This window comes from Uloborus diversus, chromosome 10 (assembly GCF_026930045.1).
Source record: "Uloborus diversus isolate 005 chromosome 10, Udiv.v.3.1, whole genome shotgun sequence".
NCBI lineage: Eukaryota > Metazoa > Arthropoda > Arachnida > Araneae > Uloboridae > Uloborus > Uloborus diversus.
Genome location: NC_072740.1, coordinates 75,503,657 through 75,528,719, shown reverse-complemented (window position 1 = coordinate 75,528,719; position 25,063 = coordinate 75,503,657). Strand labels below are relative to the sequence as shown.

Below are 25,063 nucleotides of genomic sequence, written 5' to 3'. Positions count from 1 at the left end.
GGAAGTCTGAAAATTAATTCGAGTTTAAAAATTCAAGTGTTAATTTTATTTTTCCTTTAATGCAAGCAGCTGTAGTTATAAATGCTAGGACTCCTGGTAAGAAATATACATAGCGATAAATTTTGCTTCAACTCGAAACGTACTTTAAAGGGTATATAGTTAAAATTAATTCCATTAAATGAATGAAAATACTTAGCATCTCTTGCTCTCATTGTTTTGTCTTTTAAAGCGTAATTTTATTTGAAATGTGTGGTGTTTTAGGGACCTTATATATGAAAGATCTTTGATTTTTTATAAACAGTTTGTGATTAAAACGTTCTTGTATTTTGAATGTCTTAAATTTATTACTTGCTTCATAAAAAATAATTTTACCTGAAAAAAAATCTTGAGCTCAAGCTATCTTTTTACTTCCTTTTACAAAAAAGGAAGTATTGTATTCGCGAAAACATTTTCACTCAAAAATCGCCCTTAATTTCCATTTTGCTCACCCCCAAATGAATGTTGAGTTTTTTTTTTCGATTCGACCACATGAGGAAAAGTGCCTAAGAATGTATAGACACGCGAAATATCCATTTTGACCATCACCGAGGTAATTACAACGACTTTTCTCGTGACGTCTGTATGTATGTGCGTATGTGTGTATGTGCGTATGTGCGTATGTGCGTATGTATCTCGCATAACTCAAAAATGGTATGTCCTAGAAAGTTGAAATTTGGTACATAGACTCGTAGTGGGGTCTAGTTGTGCACCTCCTATTTTGGTTGCATTCGGGTGTTTCTAAAGGGGTCTTTTGCACCTTTTTGGGGGGAAATCATTGTTAATTTCGATGCAAACTCAAGTGGTGTTATAATTTGGCGGTCACTTGGCGATATATCGCCAGTCTTTTGGTTGCCAAGTTTTGTCGCCAACTTGGCGAAAAATTTGGCGATTTTTTTTTTTTTTTAAATCTGCTTTCAATGTGGCCATTGCTAGTGATATTTAAAGAGTTAGAGAGAGAATCCCATTAAAATTGCAATAATAGGGAAATAGCATTAAATTGGTGTAAAAGGAAGTCATGTGATGCACACATCAGCTCGTTTTTTTTTGTTTTTTTTCACAAATAAAAGTTAAAAGAAGCAGCCTTAAAGTTTCAATGTTGCACAAAGATTTAAACTGCTCAAACACAGTATGAAAAAAAACATCGATTTTAGCTTGAACTTTTTGCTTTACCTGTCTAATATTGCGACTAAATATTCGTTTACTGAAATTCTTCCTTTACATTTATATTCATGCATCGGGTTTTATCGAGGTTTCAGACATGCTATGGGTTACTTTACTACTTTAGCTCACTTGAATTTCTTTTGCCATTTGTTAACATTTTCATCATAACTTCGTCATCGTCAGTTCGGCATCTAAACTGATTATGTTTTTCACTCAGGTACAAACTGCCGATTTGCAGTTAGATTTTTTATTTTTTTAATTCATCAAATAACTAACATAACATGTTTGATTGATAAATATTCTCTTCGACGGAATTAAATATGAGCAGAAATACAACTAATTAAAAAAATTTCATTCCGTTTATTTACAAATTATTTTTGAATGCTTATGCATTATCGGAGAAAATAATCTTTTAATGGAAGCGCGTGTTTTTAGGATACATGCTTTCTATGGTGCATAAGGTGACCATTTGCTTTGCTTTTTACGGGAAAGTTCGGGGGGGGGGGGGGGGTACGGGAAAGGTAACCTGTTCCTTTGTCATTGCGTATAGTTATGGGATGCTTAAATATCCCTCGCTCTAAAGCGACAGAATTTACAGAGGAAAAGTTTAAACCGAAATCTTTTGGGTGGAATTGTTCAAAAATTTTCTTGTCAATAATTGGATCACGCAAACTTTTGTGTAATTTCTGAATATGTTTTATGGTTCCGATATTATTGCACCAGAAAAAATGCTGTCTTTGCTAATGAATAATTTGTGGACTATCGAAACAGTACAGTGGCCAATTGCAGCTCTTAAAGCAATGTTGAGTTAAAAAATACATTTTCGAAATCCATCCAAGAATTTCATTCTTATTTCTGTAACTTAAAGCAAGGTAACCAATGTTAGATTTCGACCAAATTGTAGGCAATTTGTCGGTGAAACCAAAAACCAACGTTACGTAGAGTATTGCGTTTCAGTACACCTGTATTGCGTTTATTCAGTGGCGCACACAAGGGGGACCAAGAACCCCCCCCCTCCTTTGAGTTTTTTAATTGACCATAGTCCTATGTATGTGGTACGCAAAATAATTTCAAGCAAGACTAACAATGGTTTCAGTTTTAATAAATGAAAAAATAAAATTTTATTTTCTCTCTTACTTCCCCTGCAAAAAATCGAACTGTACATGAACATAAATTGTTCTAGAATGATGAATTTACTTCGATAATTTTATATTGAATTAAGAGAAACGTAAATACATTCATTCTTGTGCTTTATGGCGTTTTAATTAAGTATTTCTTATTAATATAGCTGTTTTATTAACTAATAATAATTAGTTATTTAATTTTTTAAATGTTTTTTTTTCCTCGACAAGTGATAAATTGAAAAGAATGTGTTTTCATGCATGTTGGAGTGTGATATGAGTAAGAAGGACCTTCGATCCTGAACTCTCGTCCCACCCTTGAAAAATTCCTGTGTGCGCCACTGGTTTTAGTAATCACAATTTACCCGAGTCCAATAATCGTTTTCTTTTTTTCAACAGTCTGTATTTTTATTTAGAGCTAAAACAACCAGTGTTACTTGTAATTAAACAGTAATTTAAATAACTTAAAATGCATATGCGTATTGTTAATGTAGCATGAGACGATCAACTCTTGAGGTATTCAAAATTTTACAGGGTTTGATCTTGCGTGAAAGTTAAATAACAAATCAGAAATTTCACAACCCTTTTTTAAAAACTTAATACTTTTAACATCGGTGGTTGTTCAAAAGTAAAAATTTAATATTAACATCACGTGCATTCAGTCACATTTGGTTCTTAAAAATATATTACCACATCAATTATTCGTTGTTAAGTTCATTTCTGTTCTGTTTTGCAATAAGCATAAACTAAAAAATATGCTACTTTTAATTTTAAAAATACACATGTTCCCTAACATTATTAAATGTTTCGTTTTGACAGAAAAAATAAGTGAGTACTTTATCTATACGCACGAAGCTACATCTCGAAGATGATGCTTCAGTATTCAAGATTCAGTTGTTGAACGTCGAAATAATAAGCTAGAAGGTTTCCTTAACATTGATTTTAAATCAAAATTCAGCATGCATTTATAATAATTGATTGGGGCCTATAATGACAAAATATTCATCGGCAAAAAAAATTTATCTGAACTGTCAAACAATAAAAATAATAATTTCCAAAATGGTACATGAGCGATGATCTTCTAATCAGCTATTCCGTAACTAGCGTATTTACAGGAAATAGTCTTTTTCTGTAAGCACTAAGATGTTCAAATCTTTAATAATCAAAGTTCTGCTTATAAATAATGTCCAAAGTATTTAGAACTATGTTTATAGGAACGTTTATAGTCGATCCAATGGATGGATATTTCGATGCATGACATTTTTAAATGGTGAATTTAATAACATGTGTGTCAAGCTTTGCGAAAATTAATTTAAAAATATTTTGTGTAAATGGATGGGATATATATGTCTATATGGCCCATTAGAAATACAAAACTAAAGTATTTCCCCAAAGTTTGGTTAATTTATTTTCCAACTCAGAAACATTTTGATAATAAATGAAATTATTTACATTTAATCGCTAATTAAAAAGCAACCTTGAGTAAAAGCAGAAGTATGATAGCTGTAAATGCGACGTTTTCAGTCGATGTATTTCATTTGCGATGTTTCAAAATATAATATCAGCGTATTTTTTAAACAACAATTACTTTTTTTGGCCAATATTAAGATTTAGATTCTTTAATAGCATAGAAAAAATGTAATTTATAAATTTTTGCATTCGATAATTTATTTAAAAAAAATTAACTTATTGGATTTATCTCTCTCATGGTCCTTAAAGTGTTTATTTCGTTTCATTTAAATTTCTTGGATATTTCAGCATTTTCTTATTCAAGGAAAAACCTAGACATTTTAAATTCAGGTACTATTTTATTTCAGCTGTACTTGCAAAATTTACTAAGCACTATCTTCAAAGATATCATCTCAAACCTAGTTTTATGATCACGTTCCTTTTTAAACATAAACTAGTTTTAAAAAGTATTTTAGTAAAAATCATTTTGAATACATTGAAAATTGGAAGAAGTGTAAAAGATGATTAAGAAACACAGAGTTTAAGGGTAAAATAAAAGGTTGAATCTGTTAAAACTTCCCAAAATTACCGTTCGAAACTATTTAAAATAGTTCAAGGCGCTTGAAATATACGAGAAAATTGATGTTAAAATTAGATAGTTTTCCTTTTTACGTATCTAAATTGCATCGGTTGCATTTAATAAAGCCTCTTGCAAGATGTGTGGTGTCATTAGGTCAATCCTCTTACCTTTATTGCATTTCACTTTAATGCTTTTTCGAAATTCGCAATGAAAATAGTAGTCAATAAACGCAAATCATGTTTCGAAAAGAATATGACGTGAGTTATGTATTCCATAAAATTATTTTTTTCCTAGATCGAAAAATAATGTGTGTGTTTGATTGCGTCTTTTACATTAAATCTCAGAAAGTTTTCATTAAAAATTTTATGGAAAATTTAGTAAACTATGCTGTATATTTATTCAAATTAGCCTTCGTCATTACCCTATTTATGGTTAAAAAACTATATATAGTTGACCATTTGATCACTTTTATAAACAGCAAACAGTTTGTGAAAATATTAACCTGTTGTTAAACTTTCAAGTTCAATAAAACGGTTATATGCTCCAAAATTTGTATTTCTTAACTTCGCTTCAACTCTATTCTTATTTAAACAGATCTAAAAATCAATTTTTCAATTTAATATTGAGCGTTGACTGGTATTTTGAAAATTTGCTTTCTAATCTTGGAATGTACTCCGTAGTTATTCACTTATTCATATTCACGGTCTTATAATAGTTAAATCAATTTCTTCATTTTGCTTAATAAAAACTTTTCAATCATTTTTTCTTAGTCACTTTTCACTTAAAAGTTTTTTAAAAATTGGATTTTTTTACTCTATTTCCGCTGTAAATAATTTCTTTATGACCCTTCCCTTCAAATTACGTTATTCAGGTGTAAGCTCGTAAACATTCACACTAAGAAAAGCTACTACATCGTCCCATATTTTTATTGCTTTAAAATCGTGAAATTTTAATTTATATTCTCAATTCTTTTCTCGGTGAAACGATTTAGTATCAAGCAACTGCACATTGACTCGATTGTAAGAATATTTTTCAAATGTCTGAAAGCAAGTCAATACTAATTGTGTTCAGTATCTGACTTTTACATTTATCTTTATTGGCGGAGAAAAATATCGGAAGTGGTGTCATTTTTAAATGACCTTGCAGCTATAAAAATTATCCATTATTTATAAATCACTTCTCTTGGAGGGAATCTAGAGTTTTTTCAGAAGCAGTATTTCCCTCATATTACTCAAAAAACCCACCTGCTTTTTGTTTTCGCTACAACTACTGGCAAAAAAAATTATTTCACTTAAAATTTGTTTCTAGAGTTCATAAAATACTTAAACTTGATTGTCAATCATAATTAGTTCCGTTAATTTCAAATGTTATGTCTCTCTTACGTCAGTCACACTTAATCAGAAAACGCTACTAAAAATCTTAAGATCATTTAACTGGCGACTCCTATTATTTCACTTCTCCACTCTGAAGTTGAAGTGATTGTTATTAGCTATATATACTTCTTATATATATGGAATTCGTTTGTGTTATTGCATGAAACGAATGTAGTATCTATTCTTTTACTTATATTTTTTCTGACTTCGACCAGAGCTTTTCTTTCGTCAATACATCAGTTAGAATAAATGGATCGTTAAAAATTGGTTTTGATTTATAATCTGTCGAAAAACTTTACATTGGAAATAAAAAGAAGTGGGATATTCAAATGTCGAATCATATACCATATACGTATTAATATGTTACTCTTTGTTCAAATTTTGAATTCGATTTTATTTTCCCGTCATTTTAATATAACTGAATATTTCTTTTTGTTGTCTTCATTTTCGGTAGGGATCATGCTGTAGTAAATGTCAATAACATATTAAAATTAATGAGCAATACAAGTGTCTGTACGAAAGTTAGTGCAAGAACCGACAAATTCAAGTCATGAAAACTTCTAACTATATTGAAAAGACTGAAATATGATCAAATGCCTTAAATTACAAGTTTTAATCAGGAAATAAATTACAGAGTTTTAATCGTTTTTCACATTGAACTGAATTCAATGTGAAAAACGTACAAAAACTTCGTATATCATAAATCAAAACAATAAATAGAGCACAATTGTATTCAAAAACGCACACAACACGGGGGGGGGGGGGAGGGGTAGGATCCGCAGTAGGAAGCAGTAAAGGTGCCACTTTTCTCTCCTATCTTTCACCCCCGCTGCAAGTTGGGTTAAGGGTGCCAGTTTTTCACCCTACCTAAGGGTGAAATTTCGGCTCCCTATTGGGTGACTCTGGTGGGTGCTACAAGCGTTTTACTCCTGAAAGGTGCTAAATGCAACCTGTAGTTCTAACAGTGTAGTCAGGTATGAAAAATTGCTAAATATCACATGAATATATGACGCATGACTCTAGTCATATGAAAAGATATTATTTTAAAATACTGTTGCTTTAAAGTCTTCAACTCCTTTTTATGCGTCAAAGAAAATATATCATTTGAGAAAAACTAGCCTTAATGAAGTAATGTGGTTTTATATTCCAAAACCCGCACAAAAAGTAGTTAAAGTTACGTTCCATTGCTGTCTGACTTTTTACTATTCTGCAAAATTTTCGTTTCACCACTGTCTTTATCGGTTAGACTGTCTTTTCTTTAGTCCACATGGAGTTTTTCTTGATTTTATATATCCATTAAGTATTGACTAGTCGACCCGTGCGGAACTCCGCACTGTGCTTCAAATCGTTTCATAAGGCATTTCGCTCTTTAAGAATTTCAAAGGAAGAACATTATGAAGAAGAACCGAAAAAAAAAGTAAGCGCAGAAGAGAAGGCATGTAATTTAAAGACATCAGTAACAAAACCTCGTTAAATACAACGTTGTAATAATTTGATCATAGCTCCCCTTTTAATCGTACATATTTTCAATGCAAACATAAATGTCATTAAAAGTGTGGCTGAGTGGTGACTCGTGAAAAAGCAATAATTGTGCATGTGAAAAAACAGGTTGTGGCAAATACAGTCCTGCACATGTCAGCATCTGACGGGAAAAAAAGAAACATTAAAGAGATATTTATTGGCACGTATTCGCATTGGCGCCATTCTGACTAACAGCCCGACACCCCAACAAATCTAGCAATTGCGCCTTCCTTTTCGAAAGCTATTCATTGAAGGAATGCGTAGTAAAAAACAGCAAAAAAGCTTTTTGCCAAAAAAAAAAAAATAATAATAAGATCATGCTTCTATGTTTTGTCATTAACCAGCATGATACGATTTAAAATTATTCGTAAAGCATGGAATTTGAATAAAGAATGACGATGATCTCACGTAGCGATTGAAACAAACATTTTAGAGAAGTAAGCAGAAAGCAGAGGAGTAGAAAATAATTTCTTGCTAATGAAGTTGATAATACTTTTAATGCTTTATATCGTATTCGCGCGAATAAAAAATTAAAGGTTTACTGAGTGAAACTCGTAGTTTTAATCGGGCGTAGTATTTTTTCATTTGTGCAAAAGGTCGAACACTGCTATTAGAAACATCTACATTTTAGCATACAATAAAAATGTTTTTCTGCACAAAAAAGATTTCTTTAGGTAAATCTAATACTTTTTTATGCTTACATTATGTTGAGTGGTCTGGATGTAGTCAAAGAACACAGTTCGATTAACAATCAACTTATCCGAATGATAACTGTAGCCTGCATAAAGGAGTCGAAACACCAAGTAGCATTCCTACTGCATTTATTTTATTAGGTGTGTATGTTATGAGCACATGTAATGCGTAATACTAATATAAATTTGATATTATGTCGGACAGCCCAAGCTTGCCCGAAGTTCAGATAGTTTATAGCCGAACGCTCTACCGAAAAAAACTTATCAATTAAACCGAACAACTAAGTCCAGTGCTGTTAAGCTTTATTAAAATATGAACACACACAAAGGCTTTTTTTTTTTGCCGAAAGCGACGTAAAAAATGGAAAACTGCATTAGAACTTTGCTTTAAAAAATGCATAAGAACTACAGGCAGCATCAAGGTTTTGAAACAGCAAGAGGCGATTTCGAAAACTTGAATTTTCGACCGTAAGTCTTTTTTTCGTCATTGGCCAGCCAGCCTGATAGGTTTTAAAATGAGAGGGGATTAATATATGAGATAAGATATTGAAGAAAAATGTTTTTATTTTTGAAAATTTTTACAATTTGTTATCGCAGGCTGCTTAAACCGTTATAACTTAGATGGCAGCACGTGTTCATCATTTAACAGCACGGTTAAAATACAAAATAAATTGAACTATGCTTTCGAATGTAGTAAAAATGTGATAAGCTATTTGTTTTTTAGCAAAAAGAAGAAAAAATATATATTTTACCCTTCAAATTGAGGTAGTATTTTATTTATTTGTACAAAGAGTCAAAAACTCATTAGAAGAATATATATTTCAATATACGATTTATTATTTTTTTCTGAACAAAAAACAATTCTATTGTAGTCTGAAATCTTAAACCTGTTACTTATATTTTCGCTTACATTATGCTTTAATTTTCTTTCCAGAGCCAAAGCTTCAAAAAAAAAACGTGCAATTTCGAAGTAATTTAGCACAAAATCACTGAATGTTTTCATATCAGCAAGGAGCATTTCCTTCTCATTTATTCTATTCCCTCATAGTTGTTATTCATTTAATTCAGTGTTCATGTAATGCGTGATATTTGTCTAATTTTTTTGTTGCAGATTGTTCGGACGTGGGCCCGAACACGTAATCTCCTGGTTAAGAAGAGAACGCTCTGCCGATCAAGCTACTCAGCTCTGTCGGTCACAGCGCAAATTAAAGTTATAAGTTTGACAGAAAACCTCATTCTGGTTCTTTAAAACAGGTTTTTCGGCTAAAAGAAACAATTTTCAGACCTTGGGTCTATTTTTCGTCAGTAGCCAGCACCATAAGCTATAAAATAAGCCGTAAATCAAAGAAATCGATCAAGAATTGAGGGAAATTTGGCGTAGAAACCAAAAACAGGCTACAGAAATAATATATAAGGATAAGTTTTCAAAGTTTATTTCGATATTTTAAAATATATCTAAGTTTTAAGGAAAGGCAACACTGTTAAAAATTTTCCGGAAAATGTACAGTAATTGTTACTAACATCCATGTTGCCAGTAACTATTACCGTAAAAATCAAATGTTACTGTAAAATTTTACGGTTTCTTCGGTAGGCCACAGCAACCAATTGGCGCTGGGATCGCTTATTTCTCCGGTATAAATTACTGTAAATATCAGCGATGCGTTAAGTCCGCCATTTTACAGTAAAAATTACCAGAAAATCTTCCTGAATTTTTAACAGTGAAGTGATATTTTACATTACTCTAAAAAAAAGATTGTTCCATCAGTTGCAATCGAACACGTTGTATTTCCTTTTGAACACATTAAAACATTTTAAACAAGTTAAACCATGTTTAAAAATAATTTTCGAAAGATATATGTGCACAATCGATATTTTTAAGTTTTCTAATACATGTTTTATTACTGAATTTAAAGCAAACGTTGTATTTAATTTTGAACGTAGTCAAAAAATATGTTTTCTTGCGTAAGCGAGTCTATTCAGGCATGCAATAAATCATTTGACTTCTTTCTGAAAATGCAAATAAAATCCTCAGTTTGAGTAAAAGGTTTTGAGTTCACTTTCAAATTACCGATTTCAAATTGGATAGCGTTACAATCCAATTTTATGCTGCGACATTGAAAAACATAAACATTCACGTTTGTTGCACTAAATAGGCCATTCCACGGCAAAGCAGACATTTTTCCTTACACGTGACCAATAGATGTCTACATTTTATTTCAAAAGCTGGAGGATAGAATTGGCAAGAAATCACATGTTTGTGTGATTTCTTAGCAAAAGTCTTAGGCAACAAATTTTTGTTTATAACATTTTTAAGTATTACTTTTCAAATAGAATATAGAGCTGTCTAATGTAGAGCAAAATGTCTGATTTTTCTGTGAAATGCTCCGCAATTTGTTTATTTCTGAAACTAGCACTAAAATATAATTTTTAGGAAAGCAAAGTATGTATTTAAAAACTTTGTAGCAATATATGCGGTAAATATTTTGCTAGAAATAAGAAGCCCAAAATGCTTAAAAAATATTCCTGCACAGGTCAGGTAAATTGCATTTTAAAAAGAACAATTAAAAAGGGTATTTATTTTTCTCCCCTTTAACAAATCACACAAGTGTAGTAATTTCACTAAGTCAGCAAATTTTTAACTTGTAATACAAAATAATGTGTTTATACATAAAAATTTAAGGAAAAACGTAGTCTAACGTAAAGTGTGTGCCGATTGACTCGCACGTTTCGGTGGAGTTTTTCAAAGACGTATATCATTAAATATTCAAACTAAGCTTGCTTAAGTTTTATCAAAAGTCTGTTAAAGAGATGATGACAACGATGATCATTAAAATAATAGCAATATTGATAATGGTGATGATTTTTAAGAGATAATCACCAAAAACTCTGTATTTTGACGATAATGACAATAATATATTATGCTAGTTTGGTCACAAATACCTTTGTGATAGAACGAAAATACTTTGATAACTTAAAAAATAATGTTTTTAAAGCTGCAGCAGGTAATATTACAAAATTAGAGACAAGTGTTTCCGAAAATTTCATTGCTTACAATTCATAGCAGTGTTTTCCAGGATTAAATGCGTCTAAGTACAATTACCTGCCAAATTTTGTATATCTGAGGATTCCAGATAGTGCCAAACAGCATTACGTTTCACATCCTTCGATTAAACACAGCATTTGCCTCTGACCAAATAAAGAACCATTTTTCACGCATACCTTTCATAATTTGTCATGGCTGGATGTGTACCACAATTGATGATGGGGATGATTTTTGGATTTGAGTCAAGAAGACCTTCGATTGTTCGCTGCGACAATCCTGACCTCTCATCACGCCCACCCATTTGTCCTAGTGGGGCCCATGCCCCATTTACCCTGCTATTCCAGCCCATTTCTTCTTAACACAGCCCACTGAAGTTTCTGCTATTTTCTATTTTTCCTCCTGCCATTGGATGGTCTCAAAGTTCTTCATCATTTTCCCAGTAACTCTAACGGCAATCAGTCATCATTCTATTGCAATGCTCCCTTTCATTATTCTTCTAGTTATGATTTTTTTATTCAATTTCTTTTCCTTTCGTATGAGTTTTTTCCGTCATAGAAAAACCTTCCTGACTATGTGTTTAACATGCGATTTTTTTTTTTCAATATGTACTCGATATAGTATGATCTATTTGTTGAATTTTAATTTTTATATACTTGCATATTAATAATATTCAAAAATATTGAACTTTTGAAAAAATCCATTTTTTTTTTTTTGCTGTAACTTACTATGTCTGGTGTATTGACTATTTAAAAAAAATGTGATAAAATATATTCGTGTTACATTCTATTGCAATGTTTCCCTTCATTATTCTTCTAGTCATGATTTTTTTTTTTTAACTCAATTTCATTTTCTTTCATATGAGAGTTTTTCCGTTATAAAAAAAAAAAAAAATCTACCCGACTATGTGCGTAGCATGTACTATTGTACTATAGAAAACTTTATTCAATACGTATTCAATAATAAGAGATTTTCTTTTTTTTTTACTTTTAAATGTTTCATTTGCTTGTTAACTATTTCAACTAAGATTGAATTTAAAAAAAAAAAATAAATACGTGTAACTGTTTTTGCTGCAACTTACTATACATTTAACATCCTATAACTGTAGCATTGGTTGTTTCAAAGGAGATTTTATTAACTGTATTCGTTTTTTTTTAATTGGATAAGTTTTAAAATCACAATTTATGCAATACATTTTTCAACTTAATATTCACTACGTATAGTTAAGAATAGTACGAAATAAAAGTAGAAGGGAAGGGAGATTGGATGTATATTATGTTTTGATGTATGAAAATTTTGGATTCAAATTCAAAATAATAACACTTTTCAAACTTAAATTACTTGTATAGTATTTCTTTCGGCATTATATTTTTGCAATGCACTTCGATTACAAAAAAAAAAAAAATCGCTGTGCTTCATTTTTACATCAGCCACCAAACTACTTCTTTCTTTGCTTGGATAACTAGGATTATGCATATTTTAGTTGTTAAGAGTCTTTTAAATCTTTGGGAAATTCTTTACTTTTCAGTATCGAATTCAAGATCCTGATCTTCATTATTTCTCATTTATTATCGGCAGTTTTTCTTTCTCCCCAATTTTCTTTTCACAATTATCTTTGCAAAGGCTTTATTCATTTGGAAACATGTTTCGAATTTTTATTGATATGAAAATTTACACTGAACTGGACATTATAACCAGTAATTAAAATTTCTTTCATCTTTAGAAGCGAAGAAGATATTTATGAGCTTCGAATAGTTTTACTTGAAAACCTAAGTCTATCATTGGTTGGCATAGATCGAAAACAGATAATGTCTAAATTTTATTTATTAGTTCTAAAAACAGAAGTTTTTTCTATTGATAGAATCGAGAGTCTTTTTTTTTTTTCTTAATCCAGAAATTCTCATGGGAAGAAAATTGCCTCTACTTATCAACTTTAAAACAAGAAACTTGAAAATACATACCATGGCTTTGTAAGTGATAGACTGGTGTTTGCAGCACAACAATTTCATTCTTTCGTATATTAAGGCGGAGAGTGCGCTACTGATACTTTGCGTTTTTACTCCTAATTTCGCAGATTACTAATTCTACGAAATGAAGCTTCACGAAGGCTGTTAGTTAAGTATCTGTCGTGTGGTTGAAAAAAAGAAAAAAAAAACTGACAAACCTGGAGCGTTGGGAATCTGTCGTCACTTTGAGACTCCCCATACTATTCCTAGCGGTACTGCCATTGTTGGAAGGATTCTGAAAAGGCTTGTTTCGGAATGGAGTATAGCTTGGCTGTCGTTGCAGCTATAATGTTGTTTCTTGTCTGAACTATCGTAACTTTCAGTCATCTTTTGAGTCTGAGGGCAGCTAGAAGTCGGATATCAGGAGAGTGAGGAGCGAATGGAGCCGCAAAAGTCTAGTTTTTCACCAAAATCTTCGAAATCAAGTTGAAGAATCGCGCTGAAAAATTGTAACTGAAAGTAGTCTGCATCTTAACACTTATCAGTCGCCCAGTTTCTTGCAAAATTTCATGCAGTAGCGCTGCTTCAGACATTCCGCCATTTTTTAAACTAAAAAATCTGACGAGAGACCTACACACTAATTCAGTCAACCTATGTTTGCCAGCAGCTGACAAACGGGAAAAAATTCAGGCACTTTCACAAAGCGCTTGGTTCATATCCATCAGGTTTTCACACGCAGGCACACACACAAAAAAAACAAAACAGAAAAAAAAGGTCATACCTTTCAAGCAGAACCTAGTTTTAATATAAAAAGAGAGAAAGTTGCTTTCATCCAGGGATCCCTATAGGTGGAACATTGCATCTGCTCTTCAAGTTAAAACAAAAGGCTTAAAAACACCTATTGTAGCACCTCTATAAGAGATACACAGGTGTTTTCACTTGCTTTGAATACTTTCGTCTGTCAAAACACACACACACACACAAAAAAAAAAAAACTACGACAAATTCAAATACTGTTTTTAGTCTGCTACATTTCGTGGATCATAAATTATATGAAATGAAGCTTTTGCTAATAGCAGAAAAGGGAAGGATACCTTTACCCAAGAATTAATATGAGAGGAGCAATGCATCCGCTCTTCGATGATAAAAAAAAAGCACGTGAAAACTTTTCATAGCAGCTCTATGAGCACTTTTTTTTTTTTTTTTTTTTTTGGACGTGTTTTCACTGCCGTTTCATCTTTTCGTTTCTTGCAGCACAGAAAGTGCTACGGCTGATTTACACCCTGCGTCTTTAAAATTTAATTTCTTAGATTCAACCACTCTTCTATGAAATGAAATGTTGCTGATATCAGAAGAGGTTAAGTTGCTTTCGTCTAGAAATTCCTGTGGGAGAGCACTGCATCTGCTGCTTCAGTAAAAAATAATAATAATAATAATTACACCTATTATAGAAGCTCTATGAAGGCTAAGCATCACTGCGACATCATCCTTTCATTTGCTCGTACACTGTAAAAAAAAAAATGTGTAACCTCGCTTAGCTGCCTCTATAGCAATGGAGTAATTTAACTGATAAAACTGGTGTAACGTTCATACGTTACACCAGTTTTATCAGTTAAGTTACGCCATTGCTATGGAGGAAGCTAGCCGCAGAAATAAGGTTGCACAAAGTGCAAAATGCTGCCACCGTATTTACGGAGTAACGTTACACTTTTTTTTTTTTACAGTGTATCAAGGCATCTGCCCCTTTATTCGTCATTTCGTAGAATATTAATTCTTCAAAATGATGATTTGCTAATATCAGAATGAATCTTTCGTTCAGGTATTCATGGGAGAGGCGTTGCGTCTGATGCTAAAGTTAAAATAAAAAGTGTGAAAGCACCTTAGCTCTATATGAGCGCAAGACTTGTTTTAACAGTCACTTCATCCTTTCATTTTTTAAGACGCTGAGGTTTCTCAGCATATTCACTTTGCGTCTTTAATTCATAATTTCGTAGACTGAACTTTACTGTCGTAGAACTTTAATAAAGATTTGCTAATATCGGAAGTGGCAAAGTTAAGATATTTTCATCCAAGAATACTTTTAGGTGGAGCACTGCATTTGCTTGCTGCTCAAGTTAAAAAAAAAAAAAAAAAAAAAAAAAACAGAAAAAAAAAGTAAATACCTTTCATAGCAGTTCAATGAGCGTAAGACAGTTGTTCTAACAGTTTTTTCATCCTTTTATTCTTTAAGACGTTGAGTGTTCTCGGCATATTCACTTTGTATCTTTATTCGTCATTTTGCAAACTATTTAATCTGCGAAATTAGAATTTGCTTATATCAGTAGAGAGAAAGATATCTTAATCCGAGAATTCTTTTTGGCAAGAACACACATTTCTTCCTCAAGTGAGAAAAAGAACAGCATAAAAATACCTAATTATATCAGCGCTGTGTGTGCAAGACCCCTTTCTTTGCATCCGTTTCATCATTTCGTTTATAAGGATTCAGATTGCAAAGTAAGAAATATCAACGTCAAAAAAGCACAAATTGCAGATTACTGCAGACACGTGTTTCGGCGTTACAGCATCCGACAAAAGCTTTTGTTGGATGTCTTTTCATCCATAAACTCATTATTTTTTGCATTGAAAAAGGCGTTCCCTTTAACGCCGAAACACGTGTCTGCAGTAATCTGCAATTTGTGCTTTTTTGACATTGTTACTTCTTACTTTACTTTTCAGCACAAAGGTATTTATTTATCTCATGCAGAGTGTGTTATGGCCTAACGATTAATCCTTGTTCTTTACTGCTATACCAGCAAAAATAATTATAATTAATTAATTATACAAGTGTTTACTAAAGCTGAAAGAAATATTTTTCGTAACCAAAGAAAAAATAGTATCAATAATTCCAAAGTTGTTAAATTCTGCAATCCGGACAGGCATTACGTAAAAAAAAATACAGCGATCTCCTCTTCATACACTCGTAAAAATTAATAACCGATTAACTATGACTTTTTATATTGCACTTATTTAACATACTGTTCCTAAAAATACTTCAGGCAACCACGTGGATCAGCTCCTACTTCCAGTTTCTGAAAAATTAGCTTTAGAACACAATGATTTTTTTCTTTGTCATACTTATTTCATTAACTGAGGCAGTGAGAAGCAAAGGGATGTAAGTGAACATCGTCAAGTTTTGAGTAAAACGGGTTTAAAGATAACAGCCTTGGTAGGCTTTCATTTAATTTTTTTTTATAAATCATGCTGTATAGCAGCAACTACCAGGGCTATTAGTACCATCTCTTGCCCCAAGACAGAGGAGATGTTCACCTATCATGTGTCCTGGTTATATCCATATTTTTAATTTTGCCACTTGCATCCCATTGCTTCTCACTGCCTCAATTATTCTTCTTCACTTTGCTGTTGCATCTCTAAAATGATCAAAATACTTTGAATAGATCCAGATATACCACATTCAACATCTTTCTCTTCAGAGTGCAAAAAAGTTACGATCTATCAGTCTGTTCCCAACAAAATATAATTTTTACATCCACCTGCAGCTCCAACCCTTCTTTATACACTAAAAACTGCAACTATGTGACAAATAGTAGCAAATATAAATTTCCGAACAATAACCTCCATTTTTAAACGATATATCAAAAACCTTTTTCTGGACAAATGATATGCGTGACAAAATTATCCCATTCATATGGCACGCTTTTGTTAAGAAATGACATTTAAAGTGGTTTCCTCTCCACGTTCATGACATTCTTTACCACATGGAGAGCAAAACTTGAAGTAACAGAAACACCGGTTGAAGTATTGCAACAAATATGAGAACAGTTTTGCACTTTGACGTAATTAAAGTAGCTTGTTTTCACTTGCCATACTTCAAAGAAATATAAGATTGTGGTGTTTTGCTAGCTCGTATATAAATACGCCCTTAACTCTTCCGTTGGATATCATCTTGACAAGTACGCGGAGTATTTTTTTCTTTTGATCCTGTGTTTTATCTATTGAAGTCTCACGTGGGTGTAAGAAATGGCGATCGAAGTTTTTGTTCTTATTAGGCTTTAAGATTTGTTCTTCAGCAGTGGTCATTTAGATAAAAAATAACTTAATGGAATTTTCACCCCATAAAAAAAAGTTAATTTATTACATTTAATTTATTACATAATATTTTCTTTGGGTTTTTTTTCATTTACAACTAAAGAAGGCGCAATAAGCATATTTAAGCTAAAGAAAAGCGTAATAAAAATGGTTACGCTTATAGGAGAAGCTCAATAGTTATAGCTAAGCTAATGAACAGTGCCATGAGGATAAACAAAGCAAAGTAAAAGCAAAACAAGCTAGATTTCATATAAATAAGTGTAATAATTATTGATAAGCTAGAGAAAAGCTTAATCAATATTCTTAAGTAAAATAAGTGCGTAAAAAGCATGAGTAAGAAAAAATGAAGCATATATAAGCGCGTATAAAACAGCATAAGTATGGCCAAGCAAATAATTTGCAAGCTTTTTTCGCAGAAACTACGTTTAAGACTTAAGTAGAAATATTATGCGGAACGGGCTCATTCTTAGCATGATGTTCTGGCTGTTAAATGCACCAAAAGATGTTTCTCAGTTTTTTTTCAATGACAAGCTAATACATTTCTTAATAAAAGTAATAGTATTAATAGGAAAAAACTTCGTTACATTTGCTAGTTTTTCATTAGTGTTACATTTTAAAGATAGCACTTATTGATATGGGGATAAAAAATGAGGGTTAATTGCCAGAAACATTAATATACATTAATGCTATTTTATAAGCATATTTTATTTAATTTCTAATCTTAATTTTATTCATGAATGTAACTTGAAGAAATATGAATAATATGGAATGTTTCTTTACTTAAGATCGGTGTTGCGACTCTTATGCAACATGCAATTTGGTTCCTAGATTTTTATTTATTTATTTATTTGTTTATTTATTTATTTTTACTGCATGAAATTTTTTTCGGACTTGGGACTCATAGGAGTGAGGCCAATACTCTAGTTTGATACTGAAAAATAAATAAAAATATTGTAAAACAAACCATTAAAAAAAATCGTGTTGGATGCTCTTTTAAATATTTTAGGATTGAATTTCCATTTTAGCTAGCACCCCTAAGTGTCCATTTTAGCTACAAGTGCTTATGTTTTAAAACTTTTCCCCTCTCTATCTCCTCAGAAGAATGTTAACTGTTAACATAATATTCCCTTCCCATGCAAATCAGAATAATGACTACGAAATTATCGAAAACTGGAAATAAAAAGGGGGGGGGGAGCTATCTTAAAAAAGGGGTAATGGGGGGAAATGGTGGTCATATTGAATCCAGGGAGTCCTCTTACATAAAAATCAACAAGAATAATGTAAGAAGCATTTTGAAGGGTTTTCTCTCTCGCTCTCTTTTTTGTCGTACAGTGTAGTATCAATCATTTCATGTTGATGTTTATAAACAAATTTTACTACAAGAGATCTTGGAACTGATTCACAAGTTCCAAAATAATTCTGTCTTTTATTACAGTGTAGGACTCAGGGAAGTATTTCCAAAGGAAGTTTTATTCCGTTTGCAAAGGGAAACTAGCCATTGATCGATCAATTCATTCACCTCATTCTTTGCATATTAAACGGATCACCAATAAACCTTTTTTTTACAACTTTAAGTAACTAATTTTTTTTTCATGAAGATTTCAAAAAAAGAAAATTCTAGTAAAATTGAAGAATAAAAATACAATTTATAATACTTTTCAATGCCTTTTTTTAAGTTGAAATTTTTTGTTTAAAATTGTATTTACGACGGCAATGGTTTAAAATAAACATTTTGCTGAATGCATGAAAATTTGTTGATTACTGATAATAGTTCAAATATGAGTGTTTTAAACTTTTATTTACACTTAGATTTAAGCTAGTTACAAAATTACTTCATTTAAGAATAATACCACAATAATTTTTCTCAAAATATATCTTGAAATCAACATTTCGTCTTACCCTCGCACTTCAGTTTTGTAATGAAAAAGCTCTTTAATTTATCATTGATCATGTAACTTTCAGAGGTTCTTGTCTTTATCCATTGAAGCATAAGTAATTAAAAACATACGTTGCTCTCTTGCGCTTTAAGGGGCATGTTGAGTCACAAGAACTTAAAATTTAATCGACAGCTAGCTACAGCGAGAAGAATCAAAATTATAGTAAAAGATCAAGCCCTAAAAAGTTCATGGATGAAAAAAAAAAAATCCTCAAAGAGAAGAATTTACAGCTGATCTAATTGTACGCAAGTTTACCGAATTTTCATTTCGGTTGTTTTGCCCCGCACCGATATTGATAATTTTTGAGGCTTTAAAACAACTGCATGAAAATATCGAAGCAACTTGATGAGTAAAAATAGTTCAATATTCTTCCCCATTGAAGCATCCTTATATATTATTTCTGTAGCCTGTTTTTGGTTTCTACGCCAAATTTCCCTCAATTCTTGATCGATTTCTTTGATTTACGGCTTATTTTATAGCTTATGGTGCTGGCTACTGACGAAAAATAGACCCAAGGTCTGAAAATTGTTTCTTTTAGCCGAAAAACCTGTTTTAAAGAACCAGAATAAGGTTTTCGGTCAAACTTATAACTTTAATTTGCGCTGTGACCGGCAGAGCTGAGTAGCTTGATCGGCAGAGCGTTCTCTTCGTAACCAGAAGATTCCGTGTTCGGGCCCACGTCCGAACAATCTGCAACAAAAAAATTAAGAGAAATATCGCGCATTACATGAACACTGAATTAAATGAATAACAACTATGAGGGAATAGAATAAATGAGAAGGAAATGCTCCTTGCTGATATGAAAACATTCAGTGATTTTGTGCTAAATTACTTCGAAATTGCACGTGTTTTTTTTTTTTTTTTGAAGCTTTGGCTCTGGAAAGAAAATTAAAGCATAATGTAAGCGAAAATATAAGTAACAGGTTTAAGATTTCAGACTACAATAGAATTGTTTTTTGTTCAGAAAAAAAATAATAAATCGTACATTGAAATATATATTCTTCTAATGAGTTTTTGACTCTTTGTACAAATAAATAAAATACTACCTCAATTTGAAGGGTAAAATACATATTTTTTCTTCTTTCTGCTAAAAAACAAATAGCTTATCACATTTTTACTACATTCGAAAGCATAGTTCAATTTATTTTGTATTTTAACCGTGCTGTTAAATGATGAACATGTGCTGCCATCTAAGTTATAACGGTTTAAGCAGCCTGCGATAACAAATTGTAAAAATTTTCAAAAATAAAAACATTTTTCTTCAATATCTTATCTTATATATTAATCCCCTCTCATTTTAAAACTTATCAGGCTGGCCAATGACGAAAAAAAGACTTACGGTCGAAAATTCAAGTTTTCGAAATCGCCTCTTGCTGTTTCAAAATTTTGATGCTGCCTGTAGTTCTTATGCATTTTTTAAAGCAAAGTTCTAATGCAGTTTTCCATTTTTTACGTCGCTTTCGGTAAAAAAAAAATAGCCTGTGTGTGTGTTCATATTTTAATAAAGCTTAACAGCACTGGACTTAGTTGTTCGGTTTAATTGATAAGTTTTATTCGGTAGAGCGTTCGGCTATAAACTATCTGAACTTCGGGCAAGCTTGGGCTGTCGGACATAATATCAAATTTATATTAGTATTACGCATTACATGTGCTCATAACATACACACCTAATAAAATAAATGCAGTGGGAATGCTACTTGGTGTTTCGACTCCTTTATGCAGGCTACAGTTATCATTCGGATAAGTTGATTGTTAATCGAACTGTGTTCTTTGACTACATCCAGACCACTCAAAATAATGTAAGCATAAAAAAGTATTAGATTTACCTAAAGAAATCCTTTTTGTGCAGAAAAACATTTTTATTGTATGCTAAAATGTAGATGTTTCTAATAGCAGTGTTCGACCTTTTGTACAAATGAAAAAATACTACGCCCGATTAAAACTATGAGTTTCACTCAGTAAACCTTTAATTTTTTATTCGCGCGAATACGATATAAAGCATTAAAAGTATTATCAACTTCATTAGCAAGAAATTATTTTCTACTCCTCTGCTTTCTGCTGAAAAAAAAAATACATTTTGTCTACGTTCGAAAAATTACACTTAAGAACGGACTCAGTTCAACTGGTTTTGGTTTTGAATTTTAAGTGTTCGATTAAAAGAGAAACATGTGAGGGCATTTAAGGCGTAACGGTTAAAGCAACCTTCTATGTGAAATAGTTCAATATTCAAAGATAAAAACACTTATTTTCAATCAAATTTATTACTTCTCTAGAATGTTTGTTTCAATCGCTACGTGAGATCTTCGTCATTCTTTAATCAAATTCCATGCTTTGCGAATAATTTTAAATCGTATCATGCTGGTTAATGACAAAATATAGAAGCATGATCTTAGTATTATTATTTTTTCTGGCAAAAACCTTTTTTGCCGTTTTTTACTGCGCATTCCTTCAATGAATAGCTTTCGAAAAGGAAGGCGCAATTGCTAGGTTTGTTGGGGTGTCGGGCTGTTAGTCAGAATGGCGCCAATTCGAATACGTGCCAATAAATATCTCTTTAATGTTTCTTTTTTTCCCGTCAGATGCTGACATGTGCAGGACTGTATTTGCCACAACCTGTTTTTTCACATGCACAATTATTGCTTTTTCACGAGTCACCACTCAGCCACACTTTTAATGACATTTATGTTTGCATTGAAAATATGTACGATTAAAAGGGGAGCTATGATCAAATTATCACAACGTTGTATTTAACGAGGTTTTGTTACTGATGTCTTTAAATTACATGCCTTCTCTTCTGCGCTTACCTTTTTTTCGGTTCTTCGTCATAATGTTCTTCCTTTGAAATTCTTAAAGAGCGAAATGCCTTATGAAACGATTTGAAGCACAGTGCGGAGTTCCGCACGGGTCGACTAGTTTGGTATTAGTATCACAAGCTGGAGAGAGAAAAAAGAAAGAAAAAAAATCCCGATGACACTAAAACATTCCACTTTCTGAATTCTTTTAAGCATAAAAATATTTGTGGATTTGTGCAACAAAAATCATTTAAATAGTTCTTCAGTTTAACTCTTTGTATTTTTTCACATTTTTACAAACAAGAAACAAAACATTGTAACAGTTTTGTTTCAAAAACAAACGATACATAACCTGACAACTGCCTATAAATCTTTCAATGAACTATCAGAAAAAACTTAAGCATAGGTCAAAGTTTGAGTGTTTAATCCAAATCAGGAGAGTTTGAGATACTCTGCCAACTTAGAAGGCATTTTCAACGAAATAAATTATTTATTTTCTTGTATACTGGAGGAAGCTAGAAGCAAAATAATGTAAGTGACAAAATTAAACTTTCGAGTAAAACTTGTGTAAAGTTGAAACCGTTAGTTGTCATGGAAAAGTTTGTCTTAAAATTCTCTTGAACATAAATAAGTTTTCGTGTGAATTTTAGTACAAAACCTAATAACAGTTTTCAGTAATTTCTTGTAAAATGAAATTGATTTTAAATCATTAAAACCATCAATGTTAGTTGTGTAAAAAAGCAGTCAAAATTTGTGTACAAAGATAAGAATAAAATAAAACATCGTGAATAAAAGTACATACAAAAGAAATTAAAAATAGTTAAAAACTAGGAAAGCAGTTGTTTCGATGCTATCAAAACAAGCCTCTTCATCAGTGCATAAAAAAAGGAATGGTTCACAAAAACCCTAACCAACAGTCAAGTGAACGGGTTGTTTTAATTTAGTCATGAATGTTCGTTTCTTATATTTTTGTGTCAAAACTAATTTGAGGATAATTGGTCTTTTTTCTTTTTCCAGGTGAAAAACCTTTCAAGTGCGAGTTCGAAGGCTGCGACCGAAGATTTGCGAATAGCTCAGATCGCAAGAAACACTCTCACGTACACACGAGCGACAAACCTTACAACTGTAAAATCCGCGGCTGCGACAAGAGCTACACTCATCCCAGCTCTCTGCGCAAGCACATGAAAGTCCACGGCAAGTCACCCACGCCGCCCGGCAACCACACTCCCGGCGGCAGCTGCACGTCCGGGTCCGGCTACGATAGTGATGCCGGTGCCGGACACCTACAGGTTGAAGATACCGCTGCAACATCTCTGGTCACACCGCCGTCTGCTGTTTTGCCGCCGCCACCGACAGCTTCTATTCACCATCACCATCATCACCATCATCCGACGAATCTCAGTGAGTGGTACATCTGTCAGTCTGCTGCAGGAATGCCAACACCCCCCAGCAATGAACACTCGCCCTTGGCAGGGCACACCTTACATTCGATAACTTCCAATTTCTGAAAGCAGCTCCGAATGGAGCTATTGTGATTTTTTAATGGACACGGACCCACGCTGCCCGGCAATCACACTCCCGGCGGTAGCTGCACGTCCGGGTCCGGCTACGACAGTGATGTTGGTGCCGGACACCTTCAGGTTGAAGATAGCGCTGCAACATCTCTGGTCACACCGCCGTCTGCTGTTTTGCCGCCACCGACAGCTTCTATTCACCATCATCACCATTATCCGACGAATCACAATGAGTGGTACATCTGTCAGTCTGCTGCAAGAAGGCCAACACTCCCCAGTAATGAACACTCTCCCTTGGCAGGGCACACCTTACATTCGATAACTTCCAATTTCTGAAAGCAGCTCCGAGTGGAGTTATTGTGATTTTTTAATGGGCAGCTCCGATTTATAGCGCGGGGTTTGAATGGTCAACTCTTATGCCTCGGCACGCTTCACGTCAGTCAATTCAGTGTCTCAGGCCGCATTGTAGTTGTTTATTGTAATCAGGGCAGCGTTTACTACGTTTTACCTTCACAATACTGTAACACCTTGCTATATCGTGCTTGTCGGTGGATAAGAAAAAAGCGCGATGCTTCCGAAAACGCGTTATAACTGCTGTTATGAAAAGTAAGGATATAATTAACTTAATTCAAACTAATCACATATGCACGTACAAAAGGATCAATTTATTAATATAAACAAAAGAAAATTAGTCGACCATTTTTTAAAATAAAAACAGGATCTATAATATTTCTACTGTTTTTTGTTAGAATACGAATCAAAAGGTGCATCTTAAGCTGAACGAATTTAAGTGAATGGAAAACATGCTCTAGTTTTTGCTATTTGCTTAAAAAAAGAATGAAACACTTTTTCTTAAAAGCAAATTTCAAAAATTATCTTTGTTTAATGCGAAGCAATCTTTTATTTAAAAATATTTTTCGGGAGATTAATAGAGCGATATATCCGAATGACGTTATAACGAGGAGCGATGTAACGAGGGGTTACTGTATTATAGAAAATAAAAAGTGATATTTTCCTGTTCAATGAAATACTTTTTACGTAGCTTAACCTTTGTCGTATATTTTCTAATCAGCCATATGTCAATTACATCAATTCTTTATCTTTCTAAGAACTGATCATTCCTATTATTTGCAATCATATTTCATAATAAACCTTTTGAAATGCTGTTTTTTATGACAAGTTATATAAGAGTTTCATAATAAACCTTATGAAATGCAGGTTTGAATAATAGGATAGGTTATACAGGAGCACCCGTTTATAGCGAAGAAGAATGGACCAAAAAAAAAAATCTTGTTATAGCCGTAATATTCCTTATACCAGGTTAAATAATACACAGTAAAAATAAATAAATTCGCTATAAGAATAATAATTCGCTTTTTCGTTACAAATGGGTGCGACTGTATAATTATTTCATAATACGTAAGAGGTTATAAAATAATTTCATAATAAACAGTATTAAACTAATTTCAAAAAATATGCTTTTTTCAAAACTATTAAAGCTTACCACCATTTTTGCTTATTAATGAACAAATGTCTCGAAACAAATCAGATTTATAAATCTTCTCCAGTCAAATGCATTTAAACAGGATTATTTTATTTCCACGGCAAACTTGAATTTTAAGTAAAACTATGTCATCGAAATTTGGCGACTGATTTGTTTTAGGTGCGAATCTATAGGAAAGAACGAAAACACTGGCATTTTTTAAGATAAGTCGAAGACATTTTTTAATTTTTCAAATCAATAGCAAATTTAGAAACTTATTGTAAATTTCAGCTTAATCCGACAGTGAAATCGTTAAAATTAGCTCACAA

The 25,063-nt window shown here is 32.4% G+C and overlaps 1 protein-coding gene across 1 annotated transcript in view; it reads left to right on the top strand.

Moving 5' to 3' along the window:
* The window catches only part of LOC129231483 (zinc finger protein ZIC 4-like), a 71,164-nt gene extending 47,919 nt beyond the window's left edge, over positions 1-23,245 (top strand). The window contains exon 2 of the mRNA XM_054865812.1: positions 22,755-23,245. Coding sequence (XP_054721787.1) covers positions 22,755-23,245 — 491 coding nt within the window. The remainder of the gene's footprint in view (positions 1-22,754) is intronic.
* The last annotated feature ends 1,818 nt before the right edge of the window (positions 23,246-25,063 follow it).